This window comes from Eurypyga helias, unplaced genomic scaffold, assembly GCF_000690775.1.
Source record: "Eurypyga helias isolate BGI_N326 unplaced genomic scaffold, ASM69077v1 scaffold16314, whole genome shotgun sequence".
NCBI classification, from domain to species: Eukaryota; Metazoa; Chordata; class Aves; order Eurypygiformes; family Eurypygidae; genus Eurypyga; species Eurypyga helias.
This window is the reverse complement of record NW_010246977.1, coordinates 32,064-48,531: the sequence shown is the minus strand read 5'-3', so window position 1 is coordinate 48,531 and position 16,468 is coordinate 32,064. Positions and strand designations below refer to the sequence as shown.

General features: G+C 39.5%; 1 protein-coding gene across 2 annotated transcripts in view; it reads right to left on the bottom strand.

Annotated features, from left to right (window-relative positions):
* Window positions 1-16,468, bottom strand: part of RALGPS2 (Ral GEF with PH domain and SH3 binding motif 2) — an 80,913-nt gene that overhangs the window by 50,643 nt on the left and 13,802 nt on the right. For both annotated transcript variants that reach the window (XM_010150598.1, XM_010150599.1), the window contains exons 5-7: window positions 12,126-12,215; window positions 9,174-9,266; window positions 5,477-5,603 (exon numbers count right to left, since the gene is read on the bottom strand). In XM_010150598.1, the coding sequence (XP_010148900.1) occupies window positions 5,477-5,603; window positions 9,174-9,266; window positions 12,126-12,215 (310 nt within the window). The remainder of the gene's footprint in view (window positions 1-5,476; window positions 5,604-9,173; window positions 9,267-12,125; window positions 12,216-16,468) is intronic.

Genomic DNA, 16,468 nt, shown 5'->3' with positions numbered 1-16,468 from the left:
CAATTTATTTAAAAGTGTTGGTCTTACTTTCCACGGAAATCTGAATTCACATTACGGTTCAAGATCCACTCCCAGAAGCTACACAAAAAACTGAAGACATTCTAGCTTTGCCAGCAGAGAGAAGTTTTTGCAACAAGGAGTTATTTCAAAATGAAGCGGTGAATTAAACTTGAACATAAGGCTGTAGTGGTGTAGAGACTTACTTCAGACCCACATACCCTGCCTTCTGTAAAACACTTAGGCCAAGTGTTCATGTAAGACAAAATTGTGGGAAATGACTGATCAACTCAAGACAAGCAAATTGCTCAGTACCTTTTTTTTTTTTTTAAACTTTCTACCTCTGTGTTCAAACATCCTAATTACACAAAAATATTTCTTTGATACTTGGAATTTAAATGACAAAACTCTGGATATTAAAATCATGACTTGACACTTGGAGACCCCATCCCTGCTCCAGTTAGGAGCGATGAGGTCTGAACAAGCGTTCATACGTGCTGATTGCAAGAAGGACCATGTCTCCGAGTATTTTAACCTGGCCTCCAACACAGCTTTCTGCTGACACAGAGCTGATTTCTATCTTAGGTTTACTGAGTTTATTCTTCCTGCCACCCCAAACTTGGACTGCTCTTATGACATTCACATTTCCCTTCCTCTACATGTATACAACTCTGATATTGTCTCTATTAAATTTTTTACCTTCTGGATATCTGACTTCAACTGGAATTAATATGTCATTTAAGAAATTAATTAGAAAGTACTTCTGCAACCTGTAACAAGTTCCATAAAACACACTGCATCAACACAACATCTTTCCAAAATTAGAAACAACAAAACGTTCACTTTGGGTACCAGACTCGAAAACTGAAGCTTTCTTCATAGTATATAAAATTATTTAATGACTGTACTTAGCCTCACAGGTTTGCTACCTTAATTTGGTATTACACAAAAACTAAATACGCTGTTCTGAAGTGTAACCAATGTATTTGTTTGGCACCTCATACGTGCCTTCAGGACTTTAAGGAATTTTTGCCTCTAACATCAGAAACCCTAATAACTAAAAGAATATTCTAATATTATTAGTCGATACTAATTGCTGTGCAAAACCTCATCTGCAGTTCGGGGGACAGACAATGTCATTCTGCTTTCAAAACATGTCCTCTGGAGGTAAGGCCTCACTGATACTAGACAGCTGCAAGGGTTGCAATTACATCTTGGTCAGAGATCAAAGCCAACAAGTTTCAACAATATTTAATTAGGGAGTGGGTGAGGATGGTGGGGAGAACAGATGGGTGGATGGGGAATCAGTCCCAGCATATTCCATTCCCAAATTCCAAGCATTTTAACAAACATGAATGCTTAAGATTACAATTAAGAAATAGTTCTTCATATAGGGAATATTTGTTACAAGTATTGTACGCACCTCATGGAGGGAACGTTCTATATCACACTTCAGAATTGCAAACACCTCAGATTCAGACTATCACAGTATTTTTTTTTTTCATGGTGGATGGACAGAAGAGCAGTTCAGGTACATCGAAAAGCTGAAAATGCCCTTCCAAACATTCCTTTAATGAACACTTCTGACAGCTTTAGTGCATTCAAGTGACAGATTTCCTCACCTTGGTAGAGATCTGAGTTTACCACAAGAATCTCTTGCCTGCTACAACAAGCATTTGTTTATGCAGGGCAGTCAGTGAAAGGTGCGCTCTGAAGACACCCCTAAGCCAAATCAGGTTGCACTCAGCCTGTAAGCGAAATCTTACGTAACAGACATCTCAAAAGCAAGCCTCACCCAATTTATAAGCTGCAGGATGGCATTAACTAAACATTATTGAAAATATACCCAGAAAGCTCAGACTGTACAAATGCTGAGCTCAGAAAGGGAAGACTTAAAATTAAGTTGCCAGTTTAAGATGAGGAAGGCAAGCATAGCACCTCTTTCAGGTTCATAACGATTTCATATGATAATAATGGTTAATCCTATAATTTACTACTTTCAAATGCTTTTAACTCCATCAGTTCTTAGCTTTTGGGTTGAATTTTCTAAGCAGGGTAAATGACTTAAGAAGTTGAATGGTTTCACTCACTTTTTTTTAGAAAAGTTTTCCAGCAGAGGCTGTCGCACGCTCCAAGCTCATTGCACTGGACATGCAGAAGCAGGCTGGCCGTGAGGGATATGGCTTTCACCATTCCTGTACTATCAGTCCGAATTTAACTGAGCAGGCCTTGAAAAAGTGTAGCCTATACTAACCCTGAGGCATGGTTTTCACACATATTTCCAAAGTCTATGGCAAGTATTATCACTGAAGTAGCTGAATATTCATCAAATGAATAAACCTGTTTTCAGCTCTCCCATTTCTGGATATAATTCCTGAAAGACAGGTTTAAAAGAATATTTCACAAGGTAGCGATGCTTAGTTAAATAAAAATCTTCTCCACTGTTTCAATGTGCAAGCTCAAATAAATCAGAATTCCAAGATACAACTCCCTCTGAGAACAGGTTTTAATTCCGAGGCAAAACACACCATCGCCTACAGCTCCCATGTGTTTTGGCTACATATGCTGGCAGAGTGACACAACAGCAACGACAGACCCTCCATTGCAGAATGAGGGCCTAACATTGAATGTTTTCACTGGTGTTGCACAGCTCTTGGCACTCACATGTAAGTCAGAGTCCACGCTGGTCATGTGCTGTTCTCACTTGCATTTCTAGAAGTCTGGAATCACACCGCACCTAGCACTGCGAGGAACTGAAAAATAGATATTCCCCCCACTTAGTTAAATGTGGAAGGACATCTTTACCTTGCCCACAGTAAGCAAGCCATGGTAATGAAACAATCTACTTCCGTGGCTCCATTTTCATCACGACGACTACAGAGAAAAAGCTTTATCTTACAATAAGATGGTCATGAAAAGAAATCTACACCCACATTCCTCACTTGGTTGTGTAAGGGTAAAACTAATCATCTCTGAAGGGCAAAACATTAATGCTTGAAATCACAGCTGAAATTCCTCACACCTTATTCCAAGACAGGAAATGGACCTTACAATTAATCCCTCTCCCCGGCACATGCCACGATCACAATTTCCAACAGGAGACTTAAGCAGACTTTCTACATATTTTAAACCAGGACCAGCACTACTCCCATATATGACTTTATAACAGAAATAACAGCAGGAAAAGATCCTTTCAGGAATTATAACCTATAGCTGGTAAGCTTAACACAGTAAATATAATAAGCAACTTAAGTTACTTCTGTTCCATGTGACCCTTTACATTCATAAAAAAGCCTTGGGAAGGAAATTTTTGAATTAATACTCCTGCAAATCTACTCAGGTCTTAGTGGAGATTAAAGCTTTGATCAAATGAGAAAAACTGGCTTCCAAAGCCAATCTTCAAAGGTAGACCCAGATTTACCACGACTGTAATGATTTTATTCTTTTTGCTACTTATTTAAACCCTACAAAATTAATTTTGTAGGGAGTGCACCAGTGGGCATTTGCTATTCTTTTGGGGAATTAAAGACGACTTGAGGACATTGTTCATATCGTTAATAAAAATTCTTATCATACGAAATCGGGTCACAGCAAAGAGCATTTCTTTCTTTCGAAGCAGGAAGTATACACTGCACTTCAGCAAGCTATCAAGTCTGGCCCAAAGCTTATTCTAATGCAGAAGTCAGCCAAGAAGTCCCTGAAGTATTGAGGAGAACATCCCTAACTGAACAAAACACTGTTTTCCAACACTTCCTCATTCTTTTTTAATAATACACACTCGCAGGTAGTAAGGCAGCATTTTTAAAGTGTCAGGCAAATACACCGAAGCATAGAGATGTTTCTGTGCAGCTGTAAGTATCAGAAAACCATAATGGCAAAGGTTAGCGTATACCATGAGATTAAAAAAAAAAATTCTGACAGCAGGTTGGCTGGGGACTACTATAATTAGCAAGAAAACAATTTGAGCCTGGCTTCATGTTCCATAAATCACGGCACATAGGTAAAAAGCATCTGGACAGCTAGAAACTTCATTTCAGAACCAGTATATATCTAGTGTATGTGTACACACAGCAGGAAAGCTACAAAGTCACACGTTTAAGCCCCTTATATTATGCCTGGCAGCTTCTTTGCCCCTTGTAATTCAGGCCCAGCTTTAATAGCTATGTCAGCAAACCGGGTTGCACGCAGTAGTATGTGACACCAGCTATTTCCACACCTGCACCTGAGACAAAAACATGCTCATGCCAATTCTCCCATTCTACGCACAATGACTAACATCTGGAGACTTCAAAATAGAGGAAATGACCAGCTGTTAAGATCATGTTGGAACCAATGGACATTTTGGGGAGGGATGTAACAGGGAAGTAAAACATTCAAGACAGAATGAGGAACCCTATAGGATTACCTGTCATTAAAATTGTTTCTCCAGAGCATTTTTTTCTATTTACGTATAAAGCATATAAACCAATTTCACATAACCCAAATATATGCATTTTAGAGACATCATTCTAGTTTCTAACATCACTGGTGCTATTGTCACTCATCCCAAGCTAGGAGGCAACCAAAATATTGTGACAGACACAGAGATCACAGCATGATTATGGCTGTCAAGTAATTAATCTTGAAAAAATTACTAGCCCAGCTGAATAAAGGAAGTATCAAACTTCAGGAACTAAGATATCACAGCTTAATGAACCTTAGTGACCACAGGAAGTCATCCTGATTTTAGGTGTAAAAGCAACCCATAGCTGCAAATATCAACTACTTTTTCTGGAAAAGGAAAAAATTGGGTAAAAACTTGCTTAATTTATGCGACTACTAACAGCTTATGATATCAGAGAACAGCTACATTTCTAAAAAGCACACTGATCTCTTCAAACAAACTAAACTGAGATATCAAGTAGCAATAGAGCAGCTTGGCAAGAAAACCAATATGTATTAGACACATGGATCTAGTTTTCAGATACACAGGAATATCATTTACTCATAATTATCCCATAAAGCTGAGTCAGTCGCAACAACCCAGTTCATCTTGTCACCTTACTATAACAAAATGCAGCAATATCTCCAGATTTTACAATTTTTTTTAATCGCAGAGGTTGATGATTTATGCCCTCTCATAAATTAAAAGCCACCATTACTGTAACAGTGAAGTATTTAGCTCTAAGAGCACTAGCAGGCGTAACAGTTTAAGTACTTCTCCAGAAGTCAATCCATGTATCTATGCAACATATGGGAAAACAATTCCCTAGAAAACTGACCCTGTATGTAAAAACTGAGGTGTTTGTGAGGTTTAACTGGTATTTTCTTTCTCAAGCTAGTGAAGTTATTTCTTGCCATATACAGAGTATCAGGAACCAGCTAGTGGTTATAGATTCTTTACACAAGTACTGAAATAGTCTCACAGATGCTTAAAAGATGGTGTTTAGTCTGTGTATGTTTCTCATTAGCGCTTCCCACCGGAACTACTTCAGCTTACCTAAATAGGGAATACAAGGAGTCATCTTCAAGCTGCTGATATAGTCTCTAAGCCTTTTGTAATTATCTTCTTTACTCATAACATACTCCAGCTTTTCAAAGGTGGCTTTATCCTTTCGACTCAATAACTAGGGGAAAAAAAAAAAAACCAAAAACAAAAAAAAGCAAAACCAGGTAAGTTTAAGTTTGATAACTACTATTTCTCTTTTACTCTTATAAGCACTGATTCCCACCTCCACCCTCTCATCATTATCATTGATTTGTCTTTTAACTACAACTGCTTCAAAATTATAGCATTTACTCCTTCAGTATTAATATTTGGAGCATTTACAAAGAAAAGTAGCTATTTCAGCTGTTTATTTAAACTATCATTTTAAAAAGTTATCCAGGTAAAACTTTGGTGTCCTGAAGGATCTTTCTGAACCAATACAAGTTATCAAAAGACTAATCAACCTCACACACACCACAGTGACACACGCTGTCCATGTCTACAATATTTCAAACCAATAATTTAACCACTCTGATTATCCGTAAGTTAACATTTCTTTGTCAGATATGAAATTTTCAGTGTAACAATCCAGCTTCCAAAAGCCCAAATACTAAAGTATGTTCTTAATCTTGATTGGAGAGCCATCTCAACAAATAATTCTCCAAAGAGCAAAACAACACCATTAATCACCTGATAAATCTCTTAAACTAAACGACAATTTTAAAAACGACGACTGCAGGTATACACAGGGCCTTGAAGATATGGAAAAGAGTAAGGATTTCACCCATTTTTCTTTTCTTGCCTTCAATAATATCCTAAAATTATCTGCCGCCATTCGGTGTCTGGAAGGCTTTTGTAGTTTTGCACAGTGGATGGTAAGACAAGACTAACAATTGAGTAAAGCTTAAATTCAGACCTGAAAGAAGTGAATTGTATTTTCTGCAAAACATGCAGACTTGCACAATCTTGTTCAAGCCTGATAAATCACCTCTGGCTCTTAGAATAATCTCTGAACAAGCTGAGGAGAAGACAGAGAAATGGGGAGCAAAGCTGAGCCCGGGAGGAAAGAGGGGGTGGGGGGTGTTCTAGGATTTCACTTTTATTCCTCATTACCCTACTCTGATCTGATCAGTAATAAACTAATTTCTCCAAGTCAAGTCTGTTTTGCCCATGATCTTAACCAGCGAGTGATCCCTCCCTGTCCTTATCTCAACCCACAAATCTTCCCTTGTATCTTCTCTCCCCTGACCAACTGTGGAGGGCAGCAATGGAGCAGCTTTGGTGGGCACCTGTCCTCCGTTCGGGATCAACACTTCACAGTAAGTAAGGACCCAGCTGTTTTTATTCCGTTTTGGAGAAGCTTCTTTTTCTAAACAATTTTCATTCCTCTGTCTCTTAAGCTCAAAGGATGCAGAGAACAGTAGAGATGTACATATGCAGAGACAACAGAAGCTGAGGATGATAGTTTACCGTAGCAGGGAAGGATTCAGACTTCCAGACTGCTCTTGGCTTTCTGATCATAGTGTGCCAGCACCCAAGACCACCTTTTTAAAATGCAGGAAAGGAGATGAGGTTTCCAGGTGCTGGAGAGCACGGCAGGATTCCCTCACCTAACTGCAGATGTCTAATGATCTTTTGCTTACATTGCCCAAGGCTTGGCTGGTCATCTAGACTTCCCTTTCCATCGAATGGGGAGAAGCAGAATATCCTATTGTATTCTAAGTATTTTCTTGGAAAGGTTCATAATTCTTCCAGTTTTGCATGGGGAAAATCACACATTAGAAACGTTTATTATTCCCCAGAGTTCAGAGGGTGTGGGGCAACAAGTGAGACAAATTTCAGACGTACTCAGACATACCGTCAGAAGACATGAATTCCATCTTTTTAGGAACATTAGACTACCAAGCAAATATTTAATGGCTCCTTTCAGCTCTAGATGCCAGCCATAGAAGACAACTTTTTTTTAGGGATTGAATATACTTGCAGCTCTTTTCCTGACTTCACAGGTCAGGTTGATTGCAGGCTGCTACCGTCTATCTCAGAAATTAAGAAAACCTTCCTATAACTTACTCCAAGGACTTGGTGACTCAAGCAACGGTTTGGCGTGCCTTTTCACATGTCTCTTCTTGCTTTTAACATAAAGAAAGCCAAAGGCTTAGAATTACTACAAGAATTTACAAACCAAACTTCCAAGAGTTTGTAAATCACTTGGCACACTGCTGGGAGCTACCCTGAAACTTCAATTTGCAAAGGCTTATATTAGATGAAGAGCATAGACTCGCTTGGGATTGTGTGAGAAATCAAACACCTGCAGAAACGTGGGAGACTTAACCTGGCATTTCAGTGGTTGGAAGAGGGGCAAACATCAAAAACTGATATATATGCCAACAGCACACACATAATCCTTCTAAGTGCAAACTACGACTTCTGATTGCCCAAGCAGGTAAAAAAAGTGGGGACTCCCAGTTCTGAATGGCGTAACTATGGCAGTAACAGATATGGTGACATTAATAGATGGTTACAGTTGACAGTTGCTTCACGTAATGAACACAAACTAAATTAGAAAAAGTCAACTTAAATCACAGTTATTTAAAACTGTTGAGGCATCAATTCATCGACATGACAGAAACAGAAAAACATGAGCTCTCACTGAGGCCATTTTGAAGCATTAACTACATTAAGATTTCCCTAGAGAGATTTTTGGTATTTTGAAACAATTTCTTACTTAATTGGGCCCATTTGGCAAATGTGCCCAGTGTTCTAGATGGATATAATTCACTCCTGATGAGATACTTGATTTTGATAGCTTTTATCAACTGAACAGCATTACCATTCAGTTATCAGACAAAAAACCCCTTTGTAACATGCAAGGATGTGCTGACATATCTTCAGTGAAAGTTTTATGGGTCTTTAAAAAGACCCCTTTGTATGAATCCCTCACACAGGAGTACTGCAGTCACCTGATAATTTCCAACGCACTAGAGAATGTGACAGTTCGTCTGTTGATACAGCTGTATAACTACACAATATATGGATAAATCAAGCACAGCGACTTCTCAGCTCTGAGGTATCAACAGGCCAATGCCATTCCTAATGTTCTTATCAAGGATGCAACTACACAAAAATAATAAATTCCAGTAAAAAAAAAAATCAGTTAAATAAAAATGTTTCCGAGGAACACCATTGTTCTGTAACTGTACAAAAGCAGACCTATAGATATCTCATGTAATGCAGTTGTTGTAACTATGAAAATAATTCTGAAAACTGAGGACAACAGCTAGATTTGGTTATCAGTCAGAAAAAACTTCAAATCTCTATGGAAACTGAATCAGGAGTTTCTGGACATCTGCTCTCCATAGTAAAAAAAAAATTCCAGCAGTATAAACCCCTGAACGATTAAAGTATGAACCGCTTTGGCATTCACAATTTTCCAGCGACTACACACAAAAGAGCTTCTGGCCAAATTAAAAGCCTGCATTTAGGAGAATCTGCAGGGAACTATTTTTCAAAGGGAAACATTTCATGCCAGAATGGAAAAGAAATTCAACAGGAAACCATAGACTGAAGAGACACCAGAAATATTAAGTACACACTACAAGAAGATTAGAAAGTATTTGTAATAATTATTGCTCCTTGAGAACAACCTACAAAACATTGTGTTTCCTTAAGAAAAAATTTAAGCCCTTCCATTGTCCTGCTGCTCACTCACCGCCCACGTTTTAGTCAGCCTGAAGATTGGAGCGCTCTGTAGGCCGGACACAACTGCCATAAGAGCATGCAGATTATTCAGCTCATACAGTTTCTGAAACCAAAAACATATACAATAACAATAAACAACAGGTCAAGTGCTGTCAATAATGAACGCAGATTAAATAATCTAAAAATGAGGAAGTCTTGCGTGTTCTAGACTGAAGAGTTCAGTTGCAGTGAACTGATGTGTCTCCACACCACTTTTATGGCACCTCCTAATTTTTCCTTGCTGCATCTATGCAGTTTTGGATTAGACTATACTGGCTATTTCAGAGACCAGAGAGCACCGCTCAAAATAATAAATCTATATATGCATACGTCTCGGGACATATATGAGAAATGCCAGAAGTTTTTGACATTCAAACCCAACAAATTCCATTCATAGTGTTCACCATGATTTCAAACTTCCCATGCCAAAAAGGACAACACTGTTGTGAATGATGTCATCGTGGCAGTATTTCATACTGTAAATGCACTTGGCACTGCAGGTTTATGTAGCTACCGAGGCTGCATCAGCGCACCCAAAACCACTGCTACAGGATGAAATCCAGCAGGTAAATTACAAAAAGCTGTGTACCTGGAGCACTACTTTCACTGAAATGCAACTAAAGCTAACTAGTAGAAAGGAACAAAGAAATCAAAATTGAAAGACGGAAAACACGAGGGTAAAAATGTTCTTTAAAATTCACTAGAAGACACTGCATCTGAGTGTGCATTCTATTACATATTTAGTATTTCCTTCCCCTCCCTCCCCAAAACCACCAATCTGCCTTGGCCAATTAACTACTGGTATTGCTCTTGCAAAAGCTTAAAAACCGTCCTGAAGAAAAAGCTGTTCCTTAAGCTCTTCTGCAACATCAAATATTCTAATAGCTCCGAGCATCCAGAGACCTGAACTCCATTCAGGGATTTTTGGTGGAGCACACACAAACTGAGGTTTTGCCCCTACCAAAGAGACTTTGACGCAGAGAAATGGATATTTAATCACAATATTGCAAATCCTGTGCAATCTGTTTGGAAAATTCACCCAGGTAGATTAGTGTTCCAGGCAGAAACACGATACAATATAAGGAACTCTTGCTATTCAAGAAATGGTGAAAAGTCTTCCTTCCTCCTTGAAACCCAGCTTACCCAAGTTTTCCTGAGTAAGAGGCCTTTCATGAGATTACAGGACAAAAAAGCTGAATTGATTTACTAACTTGATTCTGTACAAATGCCAAATATCAGAGGAGACCTTATATTTGGAAGGCCAAAAGCAATACTGCAAGGATGGTTTCCTGGCTAATAGTTTTGGAGCAAAGCGAATGATTTGTCTCTCCACTGAACACAGTGGCAGAAAACTAACAGCCTGTTACAGAACCAAGCCATCAGGGGTGTTGCTCAGAAATGCCACCTTTGATGCTTATTGACGGACAGGCCAGTAGCAGTTTCAGGTTGCCCAGCACATCTACCAGCCTTTCCACACCTACTGAGGAAGCGTTCCCAGCTACTGCCAGCACTGAAACAGAAGTCCTAACCAATCGGGATAATCTGGGAACTTCAGGGGAATGCAACTATAAAGTCCAATGAGTTAATGCATCAAGTTGTATAGTACGAGATACTAGAAATTCTCTGAATCAGCATGTCCTCCGGCACCAAGCTGCTTTGCTGTTAGAGCATATAACCATCTCCAAAGCAGCAGCATTTCAGCAATCCACTAATGAGAGCAGGCACGTCTGGGGTGCTGCACCCAACACAACAGCCTACAACACCCGGCACTGGCAAGACCCACCCAGGTACCAGCCAAACCTGACCCCACTTGGCTTCCAAGATGGGTTCTGCACCACCAGCACAGAGGTGAACCATCCCCTTCTATGGGGGGGCATGGATCATGAGGCAAATTTTTCTGTGTTTGTATTTGAAAGAAAAAAATACTATGAACTGTTTTTACATATATGTGATATGATGATAGATTAACTCACCAGATAAAGTATGTGTAAGAAAGATCCTGAACAGTATATGACCACAGCATCATTGAGCAAAGCCTGATGGAATCTGACAAAATTAGCTTGCTTTGCCCAAAATATGTAGTCAAAACCCGCAGAAGTAAAATATTACTTCATTAAAAATGCGCCTGCATTTGCAAAGTGAATACCACAGTACTTAAGAGAAGTGTTACTTTTTTTTTTGCAGGTACCCTGAGGTGGCCACAGAAGTTACCTGCAGTAACAGTCAGTCACTGTCTGACACCAATAACTTGGGGGGAAAAGAAAGAAGAAGAAGTCTCTCTCTTCACACTACAGTGAAGAGGTTCCACTCTGAAGGGCCAGGACACTAGTCCACCTACACATTAAGATCTGCTGACCCTTTTCTTCGGAATGTCAGTCCTAAAGGCTTTCAGGGAGACAGCACAGGATGAAAGCTCTAAAACGTTTTCTGAGTTCAGGTGTAGTTTTGAACTCAAATTTATTAAATTGATATTATTCATGCCACAAGTGGACTAAGAGACAACAGATCCTTTCCTTCCAATAGCAAAAGCAAAGAAACAATTTCTGTTCTGACTGATGTTGTTTAAACTGACTCTACAGACAGCGTTTTGGTTTAACCAATATTAGAAAATACATCTAGTAAATTATTTTATCTAATAAACAATATTTGAAATAAGGCATCTTTGCATTTCCTTAGTTAACCTTTTGGGGTTTTTTTAAGCAAAGGCTTCCATTTCATGACTTTAGGCTGTCACTGTTTCTGACAACTTTGTTACATGCAGATGCCAAAAAGCTATTCCTGTCCAGACACAGGATACAACCACAGCTAAATCAGGTACCAGATAAATATTTACCCATACGTATTTCTGAACTGACCATCTTAAGTATAAGAACTGTCATCATGGCGAATCCCACAACGAACCCTCCCCAGTCCAAATTCTTACCTTCGCAGTTTTAATATAGTGGCTCAAAACCTCAGCTCTTATTTTTAAAGTTTGCGCGTGCAGAATCTCTCTAACAACCCAGAAGCTTACCTGGAAAGAACAAAATTTACCTTTTTAAAATACAGAGCTTCAATGCTTCATTTTTAATATTTTCATTTCAGGAGTAATACATTCAAAGTCTCACAGCATTCAACTTCCATCTAAAGCTGAACACATACTAGAAGATGTAAATGCTTATACTGTAAAACCCCAACCAATACAACCCAGATACTTATAAAAATAACCCTCTCTTCCAAGTGTTTTCCTCTGTCAGTCTGCCCCTTCTTACCCAAGATACCTTCTACCATTACCTGGTCAAGCAGTTGCTTAAATGAAATTAATAAATCCAACTTATACTTAGAATCAAATCTTTATTCTTGTTACGCTCCTCACCTTCCCTATCTCACAGCCGGTAGCCTCGCACCCCAGTGGTTTGTTGGAGGGTGCGCGTACTGTGCCTGCTTTTCTCAGTGTGTGGGTGGCTAGAACATGTCTCTGTCAAATCTGTCGCGTCAGTTAGCTGCGTACTAAGACACTGGGATCTGTTTTGCGAACGAAGAGAACCCTTCTGCTGCCAGCACATCACTTAAGTTTCATAGGACTAACTTCACTGTTGCATAAGGATCACTGTTCTATTCGGTATGGTACAAAGGATGCTCGCTACATTCTGTAGACAATGAAAGCCTAAAAAAGCTATACTTTGAAAGTCTTTTGTTAGCACATCTAAATAATCTCTTTTCTCTCCTCTGCTCCCCCCATGCCCTCTGTGTTCATACCCTTTAGCAAAAAGAAGAATGATAAAAACTAAACACCTCCATAACTGTAGTAACAGCAGCAAAGAATTAGCAAATGGTAACAAATGCTGCAGCTTTCATTCATGAATTAACTACAAGTTAGGGAAAAATCCCACATGATTCGCAAAATACACGTGACTGCTATTTACCAAACTACCAAAACCAGCATACAAAGACATGTGTGGTCTCTTATGTTAAGATCTTTCTAGCTGTCATGCTGATTTAATTTTTAAGAGCGATGCTAAACTACTTCTCGTAAACAGACACTGTATGTATTCAGGTTCCTGCTCAAAATTGCCATTAAAAAAATTTAAATACCCTGTTCATCCTACTTCACTTTGTACAGTCTCTCAGTTCTCTACACAGAAATGCACAAGAAGATCCACACTTCCAAAGTAACTACGCTTTCAGTGAGGCTACAGGCATCTGATGAGAACTGGGATGTCAAAAACAACAGATCTTTGGAACCGGAAAACGGGAGAATTACAAAAAGCCACTAAAAAACCCACAAACAACTTGCATAACAACTGCTTTCCTTTCGTCTGTTTGTCTAAGGTTGGATTAGCCAGGAAAGCATTAGCCATAGAGCACAGTTTGCTTAAAAATAAAAGGAAAAAGTAACTCTAGATAAACTGTGTTACCCTGACAAATACAAATAGTGGTCTGTGCAAACTGCATTGCTAGAAAACACGGAGGTACTCAATGCATAAATACTAAAGCTTTTGATAGAACTGAAGAATATTGTCAAAGAAGTTAAACCGCAGTTTGATGTTTTGCTGTAGCTACACAGCTTGAGAAAACCAACTTTTCCCTTGACTACTGAACGAGTTTTGAAGGACATGCTTTCCCTTCAGGGAAAAGATCAAGGGAACTTAAATTTTTAACACAGATTTTCCCATCATAAAGAAACAGGTAAAGACAATGCCATGTGTTACTGTGTCTTAAGATCCCAAATCTCTTGGGTCTCAAGTGAGCAGAGCATCAATGAAACAGAAAACTCCTTGTGGTAGGCCGGACCATGAAACACTTGCTCCAAATACAGAGCAAAGCTCCATCACTTTTGTAAGGATGAAGAAGCAAACAGTTTACTGTTGGCCCAGACTCCTAGGAAAGTTCATGACTAGCACAGTTACATAAGCACCATGCCACAAGTACCCCCTTACTCAAGGAAGCCTGGCTTCTGTCCCAGTCCCAGCCAGACCCAGTCTCAACCCTTGCAAGCTCTTACAGGAAAAACAACCCAAATTAAAGTGGAAAATGTTCTTGGAAGCTTAGAGCTGTCCAGTCCCTTCAGTAACAGAGTAAGCAGAAGATAAAGCATTAAACACACGTAACCATTTCCAATCCTCTAACGTGCTTTTACTGGCACTGACACTGGGTTTTGGCTGGTCTTGTCTATTCTCTGATATCTTTACGCAGCACCATGATCTGATGTATTCCAAATATTGTAAAATACGCAATCTAAATCAACCCTTTTCTTTCAATAGTCCATTTTTATTTTGTCCAGGTTCGTTCTTCACACAAATCATATATATTTGTTCCAGGTATTTTGTGGTTATTTTGCTTCAAGTCCTCTCTCACTGCATTTCAATGTTATTATTTCCTCACACCGCCCCACCAATATCAGTCAGACGATCCACAGCTGATGGGCATCCCTGCCTTCCATTCCAACTCGAGAGCATTTAACCCTTGACATTTATTTGTGTATTCATATTCTTCCCTATTAAGGGCAACCTAGAAAAATGTGCTTAACCTTTGAGCATCTCGTTTCTTGACCTACAACTTCAGCTTTTCAAATGATCCCATGTTTGCCTTGTCTGAAACACTCGTTTTGCTACACTTGTGCTTTTGAGTTCATAGTCATTGGTTCCAAAGCTAATTGTGCTTTCTGTGCTAATTAGCAGATAAGCAAATGTAAGACTCTCTCTTTAATGGACTTTCTGGATCATTCTTCTAAATATCTGTTAAAACCATTCTGAGATGTTACCCAAAAAGCACGTAATGTAAACCAGACAGCAGTTACATTGCACCATTACAGCTAAGGCAGAATCCCAGTCTTGTTTTTGGCTGGATTCCAACGGAAGCACACTAACCTCTTCCACACCCCATTTTTTAATTTCTGCTAACCCTAGTAAAATTTCACTGCCACACTTCACTGCAACTCACCAACAGTAAAATATCCAGTGTAAACTTCTCCTGCATAATGTTTATATTCGATTTTAAAAACAAAAAACACAGGGTTTCACAGGGTTAGTAAAACATAACATTTGCCTTTTCAGAGTGGGATCTTTTACTTTAAAATTGTTCCAGTGTATTGCACCTAGCTGAGAAGTGTCTCTCATACTAAGCTCTGTGGCAGCATACTTCCACTCCCATTTAAGTAAATGCCTCAAGAAAGAGCTTTTTAATACAGATAAACTTATAATCAGGAAAGTGACTGTTACCTTTACATAAACTAGGAAGTTCTGTAGAGTACCACGTAGCAATGTATTCTTCAAGAACAGAAGGCGGCTGGCATGGAATGATTCAATTGATTTCTCTTCCCTGAACTCAATCTGTTTTTGCAGGCACCACATATAATTACCACATAACTAATGCTGGAAATACACTATTTCATTCTCAGCGGGCTGCAGTCGGCTGCACATCATCACTACTGTTTCCAGAACGCTATCAGCAGATCAATTTGCTGCAAAGCAGCTGTTAGTGATTTAATATTCTCTTTACTTACAAAGTGAGAGCTGTTCAGAGTTTTCGTTTGGCAGGTTGGAGGGAAGGACAAAGACAGATGCATGATACATAATTTAAGCAGAGAAGTTTGATGGTTAATGAAAGTGTTCATTGCCCAATAAAGCCAGAAGTCACAATGATTTTTCTGATTACGTATTTCAGGTCTAAGCATTAGAAACCCAAGGGAAGTGGGGCTGGTCCCGACAGGTACGACACTGCTGAGCAAGCGCCTAGTGTGGAACTGGCAAACCAGGCAAGGAAGATGAAAACCACTTACTGCACCGTGCCTGCTTATTCCCAGCTGCCACTGTCTAGTCCGCAGGAATTCTTGGGTTTCCCTGCTCCTGAAAGGATGGTGAATCTAAGTGTAACATGACTACTGGAACAAATAAGCCCTCCGCAGGCCCCCACCACAAAGTTATCCAAAATACTGTCTCAGTAAGTAAAAGCTGAGGTACTAATGAATACCAGGAACCTGCAACTGCAACAACACTTGCTCCCTTTCCCTCCCCTCTCCGGTCCTACTATACAAAGACTGGTGACTCTCCTCTGTGCCACAATAAAGGATGATGTAAACTTCTTGGAAGAGCTGCTTGCAAATGGGATGTTCCTCACCCACCAAAGCTGCATGCTCAGAAAATTGGTCAGAGGCAACCTAACCCAGCACCTCAGCAGCTGTTACATAGCTGGCTGGTTTCTTCTCCTGAAAGGCAGAGTTTCTCCTACAGGCTACTACAACTCCTACACCCATGTTTTTCAAATGACACCTTAAGGAGAGCAGAA